This window comes from Martes martes (genome assembly GCF_963455335.1).
Source record: "Martes martes genome assembly, chromosome: 7".
Lineage (NCBI taxonomy): Eukaryota > Metazoa > Chordata > Mammalia > Carnivora > Mustelidae > Martes > Martes martes.
In genome coordinates, this window is record NC_137894.1 from 128,490,333 (window position 1) to 128,509,096 (window position 18,764).

The 18,764-nt window shown below is 51.7% G+C and overlaps 1 protein-coding gene across 2 annotated transcripts in view; it reads right to left on the reverse strand.

Annotated features, from left to right (window-relative positions):
- The window catches only part of ESRRB (estrogen related receptor beta), a gene marked incomplete at both ends in the record, with an annotated part of 102,163 nt that overhangs the window by 31,872 nt on the left and 51,527 nt on the right, over positions 1–18,764 (reverse strand). Inside the window, one exon of one of the 2 annotated variants that reach the window (XM_080809393.1) lies at positions 1,933–2,049. The exons of the other annotated variant lie outside the window; for it this stretch is intronic. Within the exon in view, the coding sequence (XP_080665519.1) occupies positions 1,933–2,049 (117 nt within the window). The remainder of the gene's footprint in view (positions 1–1,932; positions 2,050–18,764) is intronic. 2 annotated transcript variants of the gene reach the window in all.

The window sequence follows — 18,764 nt, forward strand, 5'->3', positions numbered from 1 at the left end:
GCTAGCACGGCAGCTCCCCTCTGCCCTAAGTTCCTCAGATGCTATGAAGCAAGCAGAGAGAGGCCACAAACTACAACCAGGAAAGGCCCCTGGACAGCTGGCCCCTGGCCTGCCCCGGCACCCACACACCAAGCCTCCCCCCACGCGGTGGCAGCCCCCATCCTCGGGACTTAGGAGCGAGGAGCCTACGACCTAGACACTGTGAGGCTGGTTTCCAGCAGCACATGGAGAAGGAAGTCAAGAGGCCAGCACTAAAGCAAATACCGAGGGCCTTTAAGTCTCCGTTTCCTCCCCTGGGAGCCCCAGAAGGCTCTGGAGGAGCAGAATGAGCCCAGTGTCAGAGTCTGAGCACTTAGTTCAGCCACCAGCGTGGGTCACACCCTACAGCAAGGTAAGACCAAAACCGTGTAGAATCAAAATGAATGAACTCACAATCTTTCAGCAGGTCTATGACAGCCCATTTTTAATCTAGAAAGAGGACTGTTCTTCGGTGACCACCCCCCCCTCCATGAAGCCCCTGGCATGTTTCTAACAGCCAAGCAGAATGAGAAAGGCAGTCGAAAAGCCAACATGCTATGCGGGTGGGGGATAGCTGAGGAACCGCATCAGCAGCTTGTTTTAGAGGTCCACACGTGGGGCTGGGCCGAAGGGGGCTGCTGGAGATAGAAACTGGGGGAGGGGTCTCTGATTTCTGCAAGGTCCCGGTGGTCCTACCTACAAAGCATCCTAAAATTCATGCCTTCTTCCCGGGTGGATGCAGGGAGAGGACAATGAGATGAGTGCCCTGGGGCCCTCAAAGGCTGGGCTGGGCTTCCAGAAGCCCCCTCTCAGAGAAGGACTACATTCGAGATTTGCCTGCCCCTTCCCTTTCTCTCCCAGCCTCTCCCCATCATGCGATCATCAGCACACCCCTCTTTTCCCACCTCCTTCCACTTCTGGAAGGATCCCAGGGCCCAGAATCATAAAAGCTGATGTATAAGAACCTGCACCGGCTCCCTCTAAAGCTCAGGCAGAGGAGAAACACACACACACACACACACACACACACACACACACACACACCCCAGCCCCCAAAATGGTCCTCAACAAGGGTCACCCAATCTGAGCACATCAACAGGGCAGGTGATGAGGAGCCCCAGCCCAGTGCCGTCCAAAGGAGAACCCCGTGTCATTTTAAATTTGTGAGTAACCCCTTTAAAGACAATAAAAAGAAGCAGGTGATATTAACATCACACTATCTTTTGTTTCACCCGATATATCCACCATATTACCAGCTCAACATGCAATCAGTTTTTAAAAATAATTAGTACACTATCGCATTACTCTACTTCTTATCATCCTGGCTAAGAGTCTGGAGCCCACGGCCTGTGCTTGAGGATGAGATGGCGGGGAATGTGGGGACGAACGGGACGGGACCTCCACACGGTGACGCCAGTGTGTTGCCCACGTGCGGGAGAGCACAGCTACCCTGCTCAGGTGAAGAGGACGTGCTCTGTCATTCTGGGCTTTAATGTCTCTGCTCTTTGGCCACCTAGACACAGGGCCCCGCCAGGGAGAGCAGCATCCAGGACTGTCTCCAGGGCAAACTGGGGGCTCAACCCGAGAGGAGGGTCTTCCCCAGAGGGCCAAGCCAGCTTTCCAGGGCCCAGGTGGGGTCGGGCTTTTCCCGAAGGACCCTGATGCCCCACATCTCCCTTCGGAGTGCAGCTCTGAGGCCGCTGTAAACCTCTGTGCAGGGTGTGTGTGAAGGACGAGAGGTGGGTGCCCCCCGGGGAGCAGGTTCCTCACCTGGGATGCGGGCAGAGACATCCAGGGTCTGCACCGGCCCAGGGACAGGGACGCAGGGGCTTAAGAACTCCCCACCCCCACCCCACCGCGAGCAGGGAACCCAGGCCTCAGCGAGAGCGCAGCGTGGCTGTGCGGGCCTCTTACCTTCCTTCAGCATCCCCACTTTGAGGCATTTCATGAAGCGGCAGGCCTGGCAGGACTTGCGCCTCCGTTTCGTGATCTCGCACTCGTTGGTGGCGGGGCAGCTGTACTCGATGTTCCCTGTAACCAGACACACACAGGGTTGCGGGCGGCATCCTGGGCCCCCCTCGGCCAAGCACAGGCCGGCCCGGGATCAACCGGCCAGACCTACAACTGCCCCTCGTCCCGAGGTTCCCACCGGGCAGGGGCTCCCAAAGCAGGTGCTCGGCGCTGCTTGTCAAAATCTTTCCGCCTTCCTTCAACACAGAGATCCCAGACCTGGAGGTCTGGGTGGGCCTGGCAGCCACAGCTGGGAAGAATGGTCACCCCCAGCTCCGAAGGCACCCCTGAGCTAGCATTTTATCCCAGGCAGAGATCACCTCCTTGTGCTGACCAGGATGTAGGTGCAGACCACCCGTCCCTACAGCCTCCAGTCCCCGGCCCCCAGTCAGGGGAAGAAAAGCCTCTGGGAAGTTCTAGCCCCACCGGCCCCAGGCCTCTCAGCCTGCTGACCACGAGGAAATCACTTTCCTCTCGCAGAACCTGTTTCCTCCTCTACAAAGCCATGGGCTAGCTCCAAAAGGAAAGATTAGCAAGATCATGGTTATGAGATTGCTCTCACAACTGTAAAACACTGGCGCGCCTGGCTGGTTCGGCTGGTGGAACATGGGACTCTTGGTCTCAGGGTGGTGAGTTCAGGCTCCACGCAGGACGCAGAGCTTACTTAAAAAAAAAAAAAAAAAAAAAAAAAACGGTGTAAAGCACGATTCAACATGGGAACTGATGATTATATAACCACAGTTCATTACTACAGAGGTGCGCTTGTGATCATTTTCTATCTCGTCCCCTTAATGAATTACAGTGACGGCTACCAGGAAACTGACCCACGCTCCCACTGTTTACCACTCAGACTCCAGCCGCCTCAGCTGAGGTCAGCCCCTGCCATGCAGAAGCCATGCAAGAAAAGCTGGTGGAGTGAGTCACCGTCACCTACGTCACCTACGGAATCCTTGGAGCAATTCCACCAAGCAGGTACCGATCCCGCCCCATCCTACAGGAGAGGCCGAGACTGCCATTCTAACACAGGACAGAGCCTCTGTCCTTCGTCTGCTTACCTGTCTGTCTACAGTTACTTAACAAATATGCATTGTGCCGCTATCAATGCAAAGAGAAAAGCAGCAGGAGGGAAAGGGGGTGCAGAGGAGTTGGAGAGAAAGGCAACTGCAAGGCAAAATCCAAGACAGCGAGCGACCCCAGTGTTTTGTTTTTGTGTGGTCTTCCTGGCCACTGTCCCAACCCTGTCCCAACTTCCAAAGCCTGTGGTTTTCAAAGAACACACACGGAACTAGTGCAAACCTCCTGTCCCCACCCCATTCGGATGCCCGGAAGGCTGCCCACCTGATCCCCAATCCTGAGGCCCAAGGACACTCCTTTGAAGCTGGGGTGCTGTCTGGCCCATCTCACACAGCAAGGACTCTGCCCTGCACAGAGCAGCCTCAGAAAGGTCACTCCCAGCTTGAGACAGGGCTTGCCAGGGCAGTTCCAGGCCGGCCTGGCCTCTGAATTCGCCTTCCCCCTCTGGCCCCAACGCCAGCCGCAGCAGCAGTTCCAACAGTCACTTTTACCACGCGCCTGCTCAGGAGTGAGCCCACCCATGCCTCATTTCACAAACCTGAGACTGAGGGAGCCGAAATGAGTTACTCAAGGCCACAGAGTGCCTGTGCCACCCTTGCACCCCAAGGGAAGCTTGGGGAGACGAAACAGGCCCCTCCCTGCTGCCGACCCAGTAGCCGAAGTGGTCTGGAGGAAGTGAGGGAGGGGGCTGCCTTCTGGAGTCCCTGTGCCTCAGCTTCCCCATGTGGCAGATGGAAAACACTGACTGTTGGATTTTCTGAGAGCCGGTAGGAACCCACTTCCACCCCCTGACAAAGTGCTCTGAAGTACTGAAATTATTGAACCCCAAGTGCAAGGTCAGTGCTCACAAGAGCTTCGTCAGTAACCTTAGCCCCCTTCTGTACTGGTGAGGAAGCAGCCCGTTTGCCTGGGGCACCTTAGATCTCTATCTCTACGTCTCTACCCTTCCCTCAGTGAATTCTAGGCCTCACCTTATCATCTTCCTCCCTCCCTCTTCCGGTGGGGGAGGGGAGTCTAGAAGTCACGCTCTGTGCTGGAGGGTGGGAGAGGCCAGGAAGGGGAAGGGATGAAGATTCTGCTCGCCCCTCCCCTCTTTTATCCAATGCTACCCCTGTCTCAGTTCACATTGGCTCTTGTGACTTCTTAGCAATGAGGTTCAGTACTCCCAGAAGTACAGAGTGGAAAAGATAAACAGGAAACAGATACAAACTGATTCATCCAAGTCTATCTTGGCTTAGAAGGAAGGCTCTGTAGAATTGGGCTTCGGCCGCCTGCCCACCCCACGCCTCGAATGAGCACTTCCTGGAACTCAGTGAGTACCGAGGCTTCCAGGCCTTTGTTCCAGCGGCCCAGAACAATCCCAGTGAGCTCCTTCTGCCACCTCACCTGGCTGGCCTACACCTTCAGGACCCATTTAAGTAGCTGCTGCTTCTCCCTCTTGCCTGTGGGACTCCAGGTGGCCTCCACCCACGTGGACAAGGGCTCCTCGTGGAGCAGCCACGGCTCTGCTTTTCCTCTACGGCCTCTTTCCTTTTCCCGACAACTCTGGAGGTGAACGCCTTTCTTCCTCCATCTCATAGCTGAGAGAGGTGAGCAGACTCCAGCATGAGACAGAGCGAGGACTTGAACCCAGATGGTCTGGCTCGAGTCTCGCTCTGGACCACTGTGCAGGGAGCTCTCGGGGCCCGTCGCAGCCCTGCATTCACCTGGCCAGGTAACTCCCGCAGCCCTGGGAGGCCGCCTGCGTGCTCTAGCCCTTCACCTCCCCTGGTCTCGGCGGCACAGCCAGCCTGTCAGCCCTTGAAGGAGGATGAGTCCCAGGTTTGGCAGGACTGTTGCTCCAGCAGGGGGTCCATAAAAGTCTGTTGATTTGGCACTGGTGCTCTCCCAGGACAAGAGGACTGAGCGTTCCCAACAAGAACTTGAGCAACGATCTTGACCCCGCGTGTGCATGCGTGTGTGTTTGTGTGTGTGTGTGTGTGAGAGAGAGAGAGAGAGTTCTAATTTTATTTATTTATTTTTGTTCCTTTCAATTTGCTTTATGGCCCCTGCGGCTGGCTGCCAGCAAAGCCAGGCTGGTGGCCTTGCCTTGTAATTTCTGTAAGTGCCTCCTCGATAAAGTGATGAGATTAATTCATCAGAATTCCTGTGGTCTCTGGAGGGCAGTGTAGGAGAGCTCGGGGAGCAGGGAGGGGCCTCTGTGGTACGTATGTGGACACACACCCCCAAACACACACCACCAGCAGCGGCTGAAGCGGAGCAGTCTTGGAGGTGGGCTCTCAGAGAACAAGGACACAGTCAGTGGCTGGCATAAATCCGGAGTTCTAACACATGAATGTGCCCAGTGTAGACACAGGCAGACACTACATCAGGCAAGTCACCGAACTTCTCTAGGCCCCTTTCCTCATCTGTAAAATGGGCACAGCACATTCCCCCCTTCTAAAGCTGTGTGATATAGGGACAGAAAGCACGTAAAGGGCTTAGTGAGGTGAACATGTGGGCAAACAAGGAACCAAGGCCACTGTGCTTGCTTTCAATGCAAGCAGGGCTGCCAGAGTGAATTCAGCAGAAGACTCCAGGCTAATAAGTCTTTCCTAGGTGCCAGACATGAGGCTAGCCACCCGTTCTGACATTCAAGTACCTCAAGACCCGTGATGACCTCAGAGCTGGAGCGCCTGCACCTGTGGTGTGGAGGGGAGGCAGGAACGCCTGGAACCTGGCCTGGACCTCCGCGGGACCTCTGACCTCAAGGCAGAGGGGAAATCCCCACCATCAGCTCTCTTTGATCCCGTGCCCCAGAAGGAAACCCCGAGGGCTTCCCCATCAGCTGTCCCTGAGCAGCTGCTGGCAGCGGGCAGTCCTTTCCCGGGACTCCTGAGGTGGTGGCGCAGAGCTCAGACAGGGCTTCTGGGGGAGGCACGTCTCAGAGGCTTCCGGCTAACATCAGAGCCTGAACGACCCCCATTTTAGGTCACTGCTTGGAAGGGCTAGGATGGCAGTCACCTGACCTGGTTAACCCCCCTCTTTATCTTTCTTCTGGGGGACACAGACTCTCTCTTTCTTCTCTGTGTGGCCCACTGTCCTCATCTCCATACCCTTCCCTCCTCCTTCCCGGCTGGCCGGCTGATCCCATTCCCGCCACTGGCTCCTGCTGTCATACTGGGTAAGGATCAGCAGCCAGGGACCCTGCCAGTGCCTCCATCTACCTCTTGGCTATTTCCACTCAGAATTCCCTCAGGTTCCTCACGCTTCCTCAACGGAACCCATCCGCACCTGGTCTGCTCCTCTCCCTGTGGCCCTGATCACACAGCAAAAGGATCACTAAGCCTCCCCACTGTCTAGGTCAGAAACTGAGGCAGCCTGGGTTCTTCCCCCTCCTTTAGTCCTAAGGTCCTTCTCATCCTACTCGGCTCATGTCTCATCCCTCCTTCCCCTCTGGCCACAGCAAGTCCCCACACCCATCACCTCTTACCTCACGTCTCCGCACCCGCCTTTGTCTCCAGGTCCCATTCCAGTTTACCCCCCACACCGCCCCTGGAGTAATGTTAACAACTTTCCTGTGCAAAACTCCTCCATTCTGGCACGCTGAATGGCAGCTTGGCAGTGAGAACGGTCGCAGAAGAAGGGACAAAGCGAAAACCAAAGTTAGCTAGGGGCGCCTGATGGAGCTGGTTGTGTCCAACTCTTGATTTTGGCTTGGGTCGTGATCTTGGGGTCATGGGGTTGAACCCCCGAGTCAGGCTCTGTGCTGAGCCTGCTAGAGATTCTCTGTCTCTCCCTCCCAACCCCCCAGGTACTCTCTCTTTTAAAAAAACAAAACAAAACAAAAACCAACCAACCAACCCCAAAAACCCAAAGCAGACAAAGAAGGGGCTTTAGCTGACAAAGCATATGTACTGCAGAACCTCAGAAAGCCTCGGGCATTGAAGACTCAAGATACAGAAGATTGAATGGAGTATAAGGCCAGAAACAGGGGAATTTGCTAATCTGTATTTAGGGAGTACTTAGCTACCAAGTACTTGGTAGGGTTGTGGCCACCAAGGAGTAGTCCACAACCCACCGCAGAGAAGCCAGCTTAATCCCTGGGGAATATGAGCAAGTCAAATTCTAGACTTAAGAACTCAGATTCAACCATGGACAAAAGGGGCTGAAAACAGGATGACCGGAGAGTGAGACCACCCAGCCCACCCCCAGGCCCACTCCGAGAATTCTAGCGGTCTATACACCCTATCCCTCACCCAAAGGTAGGAATTTATAGGGCTCTTCCCCTGGGAGATTGCACAGCATCAGAGAGAAGACCGGCAGATAAAGATAAACCAAGGGAAAGCTCCTTCTCTTCTTTTTTATCCCTCTTTGCATTTAAGACAGCCAGCCAGCCAAGGATTACCAATACATTCATAAAAAAGACTTCAATATGAAAGACTAACCAAAACAAATAAATGAGAGAAAAATACGTCGGAAGAAACCAGGACAAAGCAGTCAGTAGAAACAGGGTCACAAAGCATCATCAGCATACTATCAACGTGAGAAGAAAAAAAACACCACATTAATGAAACAAGAACAGCATGCGATAAAGCGTTTAAAAAAAGTAAAATGGAGCTCACAGAAATTAAAAATATGAATGCCACGAAAAATTCAGAAGAGCTGAGGAACTACTCTAGAACAGAACAAAAGCCCAAGCGATCGAAAACAGGCTAGAAAAGATGTTTGAATTAGACAGCTAGCTGATCCTAGCAGCTCAGAATTGAATCATCAGAACTTTTTTTTTTTTTTTTTTGGACACAGAGATCACAAGTAGGCAGAGAGGCAGGCAGAGATAGAGGGGGAAGCAGGCTCCCTGCTGAGCAGAGAGCCCGATGCGGGGCTCGATCCCAGGACCCTGGGATCATGACCTGAGCTGAAGGCAGAGGCTTTTTAACCCACTGAGCCACCCAGGCGCCCCTCATCAGAACTTTTTAAGAGAGAAAAGCCTGAAGAGGAAGTCATCACAAAGGCAGAAATCAAAGATGAGAGGGAGGGGAGGGTGGTGGAAACTTCCAAGACTAAAAAGTAGGAGTTTACAGAAAAAAAGTTAAAATCCAGAAGAATGAATGAAAAAAGATTGGGATAGAACTGTAGAGGTGGAGAACAAATTAGTAGCTGCCCCGGGTCAGGTAGGGGAGAGAGAGGGAGGTGGTTATAGCCCTTCCCTATCTGATTTTCTCTATCTGATGGTGGTGACGGTCATAGGAGTCCATGGAGATAAAATTGCATAGAATTGCAAAGAACTAAACACACACAGAGTGTGTACAACTGGTAAAATCTGAGTAAGATGTTATCTTTAGGGGAAACTGGGTGAAAGGTACACGGGATCTCTCCGGACTATTTTTTCCCCCCCCGGACTTTTTTTTTTTTTTTAAATGTTTTATTTATTTATTTATTTGATGGAGATCACAAGAAGGCAGAGAGGCAGGCAGAGAGAGAGGGGGAAGCAGGCTCCCTGCTGAGCAGAGAGCCCGATGAGGGGCTCGATCCCAGGACTCTGAGACCATGACCTGAGTTGAAGGCAGAGGCTTAACCCACTGAGCCACCCAGGAGCCCTTTCCGGACTATTTCTTAAAACCGCATGTGCCTCTTTAATTACCATGAAACAAAAATATGAAAATAGATAAATAAATAATAAAAAGAACTATATAACACACTACACAGACTTTAATCATAAAATTTCAATCCGAGAGAACAAAGAAAGAAAAGATTCTAAAAATTTTTCACGGAGAGTAAAAAAACAAGTCAAAAACAGGAGATGGAGAGTAAGATGAGTCACTGTATCTGATCCCACAAGGGAAAAAAGCCCCCAAGCCGCACACGCCACCCTTGCGGGCACTGCCACTTTCTCTTTTCATTGCCCAACTTCACATTTACGTCTCTTGTTTCTTCTCTGCTTTGTTCATGAAGGCTTCCCCAGCACCCAGAACCATGTGTGCAACCATCTGGTCTCAATATCCAGTCTCTAAAGGACGATTCACACTTCTTGAAGGCAGCACCAGAAACCGAGTAAACCAGCAATGGTGTCATGGGGCGGGGGATCGGTCACTTCCAGGCAGAATTTTCTACCAAGCCAAGATACACATCTCATGTGTGGGCTGAAGGAATGAGTAAAGACATTTCCACGCTTCCAAGACGTCGACAATTTCACCTCCCCTGTGCCTTTGGATCCAGAAAACAGGGGATCCAACCCAGGAGAAGAGTCAAGGACAAGTGGAGAAGGAACTAGCAGTCAGCAACTGAACCAAGAGCTATGATGCAACCACATTCCGACAATGGAAAGATGGGAAGAGTGTGTGTGTGTGTGTGTGTGTGTGTGTTTGGAATGGGCTATATAACTGGAACTAATTCTTAGTGTCCGTAATAGGAAGTCAAGAAATAATGCCAAAATTTCCAACTCAGTAAACGTAGCTGTAAAATCCTATTAGTAACTACAACCATAAATGCCAGGAGAAAGTTTTTCTTGGAGGGCTAACTCCGGATCCCGAGGGGAGGAAAGAGAATGTGAAGGGCCAGGGACTATTAGGGGACGGACACTTCTATTGTACTTTTAAAAACTATACACATACCTTATTTTGATAAAAGTTACAAATTAACTTAAGAATTAAGCTCAAGAAATTGCCCAACCGCTCCTTATTATGTAAACAGTGAAATCTAACCTCCAAGGCAAAGCCTAGCCAACTCTTTATCATCTAATTGCCTCTGACCTGTCCATCCTAATCTCCCCAACCTGGGCCCTCAGTCTGTAGGCTCGGCAAAACCCCATGCAACCTCCAAGCCCTCTCCTACCGCTCAGTCTGCTAAGCATCTGCCTTCAGCTAAGGTCACGACCTCAGGATCCTGGGATCAAGCGCTCCCATTGTGGGGGGGGTCCCCTGCTCAGCAGAGAGTCTGCTTCTCCCTCTGCTCCTCCCCAGCTCCCGCGATTAAAAAAAAAAAAAAAAAAAGAAGAGTATCTTAAGGGGGAGAAAAGCAAACAAATTGAAAGCCAAGAACGTCCACCTAGAAAACCTTAGAATTCAGCAAATTCTGCAGGTATCCCACCCCCAATCTTTCCCGCAGCAGAGAACACCTAGTTCTTAAAACCCTCTGTTCGAGTTCATCTCCCCTCCCCCTTCAGGGACTCGAGCCAAGGTCTCCAATCACTTCTCTTCTCATCGCACTGACTCTATGGTGCTTCTGACGTAAGACCGCACCATTATTTTATGTAGCATCAAGAAAAAAGGGAAATCTGCCCGTCAGACTGACTATGCTCCCTTGCCACTAGCATTTTCATTTTTTTTCCTTGTGAGATCTCTTTGAGCTTTACTGAGATAGAGGTTTGGTCATACAGTATTCCTGTGCATACACAGAAGAGAAAATGAAAGAAAAACAAATTAAAGTTGTCACTGAACTTCTCCGAGTGGGACTCTCCTGAATCATTTTTGATCAAAGTCATTGTTTTGGTGTTCTTCCACAGAATCGTCCTCTTGGCTAATAAGGGAGCTGAAGAATGTCCACGGTCTTGGGCACGGGGGTTCCTCCCAGGTGGCTGGCCCCTTTCCGCCAAGTTCTGATATCCATGCGGGGGAGGGGTAATGACCAGCGCACAGCCCGACTCAGAGAAGTTACGGCAGGAAACTGGTGTTACCACTGGGCAAGATGGGGCTTCCCAGTCTCCTTCCAAGTCTCAGTCTCCCCTTCCTCTCACCAGCTCCTTCGTGCTACCCCCCACCCTCTGCCCCTCTCCTTCAGAAGATCTTTCTCTAGCTCTCCTGGAGGGCATATTACATAAGAAGGCTGGGCCCTAGCCCCTAGTCTCAGATTAGAGGTCTGGGTGGGGCTAGAAATTTGCATTTCCAACAAGTTCCCAGGTGCTTCTAGTCTTGAGACCACCCTTTTGAGAACCACTAGAAGATCTCATTAGCCTCCCAACCCTACACAAATTCCACTCTTGAGCTCTAGGCCCCGATTTTCAACTCTTCCAGGGTAAGACCTGTGAACTGGTCAACTCAACACATCCCAAACTTTGTCCATGACCCTGACCTCCCAGCTGGCCCTTCTTCCGCCGGGAAAATTCTTTCTAGGTTTCCCTGCCCCCAATAGCAGCCGAAAATTAAAACCCCAGGGTCAGTCTCAATCCAGCCATTCTTCTCTTTATACTGAATCCACTTCCAAAAGTTCCTCCGGCCTAACCTCTCCTTTTACCCCTCCTGCCCCTGCTGGGTTGGATGCCCCCAGCAGCATGCTTACGTGCATCTGTTACACGAACTATGAAAATCACCTCCCGGACCGGACCGCCTGCCCCTAGGCAGTAGGCTCTCCTACTTTGACGATCTTTCCCCCGAATCATCTTGCCAGAATTCCCTCACCAAAAGGAGATGGGATTAATCCCCTGCTCTAAAATCCCTTCAGTGGCTTCCGGTAGCTGAGCCTGAGCAGCACAAACAAAATGGACTTCAGGGCTCTCACACGCCAGGCACTGAGCAGAAGACTTGCCACGCAGGTCTCGTCTGATTTCTGCACTCTGTGCAAGGAAGGACATTCCAGCGGCAGAAACCATTGATCAGCCCCCTTAATCCCATTTCCTTGACAGGGAAATTAAGGCCCAGAGAAACTAAGTAACTTGACCAAGTTGACCAAGGAAGGAACTGTCAAATTGGGGTTCTCAGCCAGGTGAGACCACCCCTGAACACTATACTCCTCCTTCACTCCCAGGAAGCCCTGTGACATCCAGCCTCGTGCTGCCTTCCCCGTCTGTCCTCTGTCACGGAGCCCCACCTCCCTGAGCCCTCCCTGGGCCCCACTCCTCCCATGTCTTTCTGCCGGGCGTGTTCACCTGTCACTCCTGCTTGCACAGCCTTCCAGATGCCATCCCTGCCCTGACTGGGCTGTCTCACCCGACTTGCACCCTGGCCGTGTCTCTGCAAAGAGGAACCGTGATTTGTTTTCCCTTTCACTGTCCCAGTGCCCTGCACACCACACAGCATCCGCAGGGTTCTGGACTCTTTAAAGGTTTTTTTTTTTTTTTAATTTGACAGACAGAGATCACAAGTAGGCAGAGAGGCAGGCAGAGAGAGGGGAAGGGAAGCAGGCTCCCCGCTGAGCAGAGAGCCCGATGCAGGGCTCGATCCCAGGATGCTGGGATCATGACCTCAGCTGAAGGCAGAGGCTTTAACCCACTGAGCCACCCAGGCGCCCCGGTTCTGGACTCTTTGTGTACAGATGAGGAAACTGAGACCAGAGGACCCAATCCCTGCCCAAGGTCAGCTGGCTGGTCAGGGGCAGGGCTGGGGACAGCAACCCGCTCCTGACTCCCACTCACTGCTGCCTCTGTCTCTGCAGCCCCCTTAGCTCGTGTCCCCTGGGATCCCAGCTTCATTCTCCAGGACAAAAGGCCTGGAGGCGGTCCAAGCCAGGATAACCCATCAATCATCTCCCTGCCCCCTTCCTGGGGGAGTTTCCTTCTAAGCCTGCATCTGGGCCCCCAGTGAACAGAAGCGGAGCCTGCCAGAGCTGCTTTCTTGTTTCCTCTTCTTAAGTCACAGACCCAGGAGCTGCTCCAAGGGCCTCAGGTGACCTGCTAAGTTGGCCACATGCCCTGGGGATATAGGAAAGGGTACAGGGTGGCTTCACCTTTCCCACAGCAATGTATTCATCAATGGCTTCCACTCCACTTAGGAGAAAGTACACGCCCAGCACACCCCATGCCCCCCCGACCCAGGTCTTCCCTCGGCCTCCCTCCCACCAGACACCCTGGCCCTCTTTCTGGTCCTGAGACGAGTTGCTGTTTCCTCTGCCTCCAGCGCTGGCCCCAGGACTCTTCCACGTGTGTTGCCTTATACCTTGACAGTCATCTCCCCAGCAGGGCCCTTCCAAATCCCCTGTCTAAATCAGACCCTTTCTGCCCACTCGCTCTGGTCTCATCACTGGTCCTGCTCGTGCCCAGCACTTGTCTCGAGGGTGTCATGACGAATCTTTACGAGCTATCATGCTGACTGCCCTTCCCCCACCCCCCCAGCTGGCAACCCCCCAGGCTCAGGGCCCTGCTCTGCCCCCAGCTCCCAGCACAGTGGCTGGGACTCGGTCAACAGTCAACACAGAACTGAGTAACTGCTTCATGAGCTCAAATGTAAGGCAGGCATGTCCCCCCCAACAAACACTGCCCTTTAGAAAAGAAACTCTTTATTATCCGAGCCTTTGTGACATCTAACAGAAGGGTCATGACCATCATCTTAGACTGACCCACCATCAGGACGGCCCTACGGCGGGCCCCAAGGAGACCTCAACCAGTGCTAGTCATCCATCCCACTGAATCAGTAACAAGGGAATAAAGAAATGTCACTCAAATGTGGTTCTTCCTAGGAACTGAACCTCACGGTTGCAAATGCTGACTGCCAAAAGCCGTCAGGGTACCCAGTATGTCGTGGAAATCAGGACTGTAAACTGACACAAAGAAAAGCAGCTGTCCTAATGGTCCGGGAACCGGACGTGCAGCTCAAAGTGAAATTTTCAGGGACAGCAGCCCCTATCTGCTCATAAAATTTCAAGTAAGCAAGACGGAAGGAAAGAGAGTGTGCTCTAATAAACTGGGTTAAATGACCCAAGAAGTCCCTAGAAAAGGCAAAGGCACTTTAGTAAAAGGTCCATGTGAGAAGTTTGGCCTCTGCCTTCGGCTCAGGTCATGATCCCAGAGTCCTGGGATCAAGCCCCGCATCAGGCTCTCTGCTCAGCAGGGAGCCTGCTTCTTCCTCCTCTCTCTCTCTCTCTCTCTCTCTGCCTGCCTCTCTGCCTACATATGATCTCTGTCTGTTAAATAAATAAATAAAATCTTTTTTAAAAAAAGTTTGATAAGCCCTGCTTCACGACAGGTGAGAAGGAAAAGTTTTCGGAAAAAAAATACAGTGTTTTACAAAATGTGATTCTCAATATATGAGTAGAACTAAAATTAACACATTGTTTTAAGTAGACCTTGGCCTAGTTTGCCCAGATCCCTGCAAGTCCGTGCATGCAAGTTGGCCAGACTTCTTTGGTTCGTCCTCACTGGGAAAAGGGGGATCACTGCGGGGATCGCCTTCTATGCATGGAGAATTTTCTAGGCACCAGGCACTGCTGGAGGATGTGGGGTTCAGCAAAAATCAAAGTAAACACAACCCTAGTCCTGCCCGGGAGGGGTGCCCCCTATGCCAAATGAGAGGAGGAAGGGGGAGCAGACTTCCCGGAGGAAATGCCCATTAGCTGGGCACCTAAGGGACAAAAGTAGGGGCCAGAGGCCAGAATAAAGGGACAAATACGTGTGACACCTAGAAACCGATGGCGTGCAACCAGTTCCGGGGAACTGGAAAACAGAGCAGTCAGGCTGGCCCACAGCCTGCAAGGGAAAGTGGCCGGGGCTGAGGCTCCCAGGTCAGCATGGGGCAATCCCAGAGGACATACTCAGTCACGTTCCGGAGCTGCCATTCACCCACAAGCAAGACAGGAGAGTGCCACGTTCAGATGTGTGTTCAGAACCGTCTCCCTAGCAGCACTAAAAAAAAGCAGATTGGGAAGGGCTAAGCCTTGCAGCTGGGAGTCTGGACTAGAAACTACCGCGGTCAGTGGTCAGTGGCTGCCTGGAATGGACCAGGGCAAAATGGAGAGAAGCATCCGGGCAGGGGACATGAAGGAAGGGGACTCCACAGGCCGCGGCAGCTGGGACGTTAGTTTGGGATGGTGGGCAGGAAGCAGAGTTAAGGTAAGACCCACGGGGCGCCTGGGTGGGTCAGTGGGTTAAAGCCTCTGCCTTTGGCTCAGGTCATGATCTCAGGGTCCTGGGATCGAGCCCCACACTGGGCTCTCTGCTCAGCAGGAAGCCTGTTTCCCTCTCCCTCTCTGCCTGCCTCTCTGCCTACTTATAATCTCTCTGTCAAATGAACAAATAAAATCTTTTAAAATTTTTAAAAAAGGTAAGACCCACTTCTGGCCTGCACGCTGGGGGGTTGAGGGGGGCAGTGACTGGAGCACAAGAACACCTGAGCGGACACACAGCTTGTTTAGGACTCGTTGCATCTGGGGGGCTTCTGGGACACCCAAGTGGAGATTTCTTTAGGTGTCAAAGGCACTGAAGCACGACAGGGAGGCTGATGCATGAGCTTTGGAAGTGGGACTCATCTAACTCCGGAGGCAACTGGAACACAGGACAGGATGCACTGGGCACACACGGTGGGTCAAGAACGGAGATGAGGAAGGTAAGGAGGGCTGGAGGCCGAAGCATCAGGGGATGGGGATGCTGTTTTGTTTTCTTCATTTTAGACAGGAGGTACTAGAGGTATTTAAATGCAGATGGCAGGAAGGAGACTAGAAAGCGAGAAGATAAAAGGAGATATTGGGGGGCGCCTGGGTAGCTCAATGGGTTAAAGCCTCTGCCTTCAGCTCAGGTCATGATCCTAGGGTCCTGGGATCAAGCCCCACATCGGGCTCTCTCCTCAGCGGGGAGCCTGCTTCCTCCTCTCTCTCTCTGCCTGCCTCTCTGCTTACCTGTGATCTGTCAAATAAATAAATAAAATCTTAAAAAAAAAAAAAGGGAGATATTGGGTAGGAGGGTCCCTAGGAAGTGGGAAGGAGGTAGGACTCAAACCCTGGGAGGAGGCAAGAGCCCCAGGTGGGAGACCTCTCCCAGTCTTTGCCGGGAGCATCTATAACCAGGCGATCAGTGACAGAAGGCACCACAGATGCAAGGGAGAGTGGGCAGGTCCGGTGGCATCTTCTAATTTCTCAATGTTTGGGGATCCAGCTTGGAAAAGTCCTCCAGGAGGCTCCCCAGGAGGCTCCCCCAAAGGCCACCTCATTACCTTGGCACTCATCACAGAGGTTTTCCTTACTGTGAGGTCAGTATCATCATCCAGAGAGGGGCTCCATCTCTCAGGGGCAGACTCCCATTGCCCAAATTCCAAAACCTGATATATAAGCCCAGGGATGCACATTCAAGTACAGGGAGGAACTGGTGTGCTTAACCAGCAAGTTCACTCCAAACTGAAGACCGCAGGGGAACTAGATCTGAATCAGCAAGATGTTTATCAGGACAGCAGTCCATCCCCTGGCTGACTGCTAGGAGTGGAGTGGTGCCTCCGCCAAAGTCTGCCTTCTTTTTTTCTGAGCCTCTGGGGCTGATCAATCCTCTTTGATGAGCACATTTTTTTTTCTTTAGATATGCTCGTAAATTCAATCAGGCTGACGATTATCTCCTTTGCCAAGGAGCCTCAGTGTCCCTTCAGGAAGGGGCCTTCTTTTGTGGCTAAGTTCATCTGTTCAGGGTGTCATCATCACATCCCGGCACTGACAACAAATGCCCTTTGGCAGAGAATGGGGCAGGCCGGGCACTACCCCCATTAACTCCAAGCCCCTGAGGGCAGAGGGCTGCGCCCACCCTGTTCAGTGCTGTCGTGCAGGGGAGTGCAAACAGTTTCCATAAAGGGCCAGACAGGAAGATGTTCTAGGTTTCGGAGCCAGAAGGTCTCCATGGAAACTACTCAATCCAGAGGTTGCCCCACCAAAGCCCCTGGACTCTATGTAAATGAACAGGTGGGGCAGCGTCCTAATCCAACTTGACTGACAAAAGCAGGCTTCAGCCTGGAGGCTGGGCTGAGCCCACCTCTCCAGGCCCCGCCCACTCCTGCCTGAGTGCCAGCACCCAACACAGCACCTCAGAGCTCAGTAAGTACTTACAGAAACACCTGGCGGGCTCCGTCAGTGGAGCTTGCGACTAGTGACCTTGGGGCTGTAGGTTCAAACCCCACTTTGGGTGTAAAGATTACTTAAAATCTAGGGAACCTGGGTGGCTCAGTGGGTTGAGGCCTCTGCTTTCGGCTCGGGTCGTGATCCCGGGGTCCTGGGATCGAGTTCCACATCGGGCTCTCTGCTCGGTGGGGAGCCTGCTTCCTCCTCTCTCTCTCTCTCTCTCTCTCTCTCTCTCTCTCTCTCTCTCTCTCTCGGCCTGCCTCTCTGCCTACTTGTGATCTCTGTCTGTCAAATAAATAAATAAAATCTTAAAAAAAAATAAAATAAAATCTAAAGAAAAAAAGAAAGAAGAACAAAAGGCAGGAAGGAAAGAAAAGAAAGAAATAAGCACCTGAGAATTTTTTCCTTAAGTCTACCATGACATCCTTGTTTCTATAAACTTCTTCCCATATTGGGATAGGCACTAAGAGACTGGAGTGTTCTAAGGAGGGAGGTGGAAAATGAGCTAGCATTAGCCTCAGAGCTTCCAAGCATCCACATAAATTCATGAATGGATCATTCCGTGATGGAAGGCCCTCAGTCCAAGTGATCAGCCTTTTTTTTTTTTAATGGCCTGAATATCCTCCTTAAATCGGGTAGGGGCTTAAGAGACCATAAACTGGCTTGGAGCCCAAGGCCAGGCCTACAGACTCACGTGCTCCAAGCGTCAGACTGCAGCGTCTCGAGGCCAGGTGCCTTGTCTCTCTCTCCCGCTCCCAGCCCGTACCTCACTCAGAGCACGCACACGGTTCCCACTTGTCCCTGAGGTCATTCAATAGGTCACGTTCTCCTCTCCATGTTCCCAGATTTTCTACAGCCATCACGTCCCAAAACAGCAAAGTCAAAATCAATGTTAGATTAAAACCAAAAAGCTTAATAAAAATCACCGGAGGAGGCCTTCAGCTTTCTAGGGTACTTCTTCCCCGTTCTAGACAGAAACCTCTTCCTGCTTCAGAAGACCCAGGACGTGGGACAAAGACAAGAGGCAAGAGCAGTTCAGTCCTGACGGTACTAACTGCTGCTGTTTGTCCTCTGACTTCTAGGAAAAGATCATTATCCTCTTCGTGGAACAAATAATTAAGACTATTTACAAATCCTTCAAAATCCTGTGGGTTCTTGACATTCACAGCACCCAGGCCTCTGCCGAGTCTACACCCGCCTCTACGTTCAGAAAATGGGATCCAGAACCCCTCCAGCTCATTTAAGAGCAATACGGAGTGAAGAAAACGGGACTGTCTCCTTAAAAAAGCGATTTTTCAACTAACCTCAAAGAATCCAAACTAATGGCCATCTTACCGAGACCACCTCCTGATGGGGGGAAGAAAATGTAAACATCTGTTTGTCAAGTATCCAGTGACACTGACTGGCTATCAGACCGGAGGTTTTCAACCCCGACAGAGGCAGGACACTCAGAATGACCACACAGTGCTTTTCCAATAGAGTTTCCAGGGCCTCCTCCCAGACTCAAGGATCTAAAGCTGGCAGGGACGGGGATGCGTCCATTCACAGCGCTGGAGGCGAGCACAGCGCCTGACGTAACACACTCAGTAAATATTTGCTGAAAGCACTGTGGGTCACAGCTCCTTCTGGGGGAACGTACGAGGAACCAGAGTCTGGGGCTTTAGGAAAATATACTTTTTATTGCTTCACTCTTTTGCAATGATTGAACTTTTACCATATTTTTTTGAGGGTTCCTTGAAAAACTATTACCTATAACTGAAATAGCTAAAATAATTTAAACCCTAAGTCAAAATAATTACACCGTTTTACTTAAATAGATGTCATTACAAAAGCCAGCTCGGTAAGATAAACTGTATGTCTGTTGTCTTAGGAGTATATCCTAAGAGGTATCGCAAAAGTGAAAATAATACTTGGAAGGGTTTATTTCACACTTACAAGCTGTC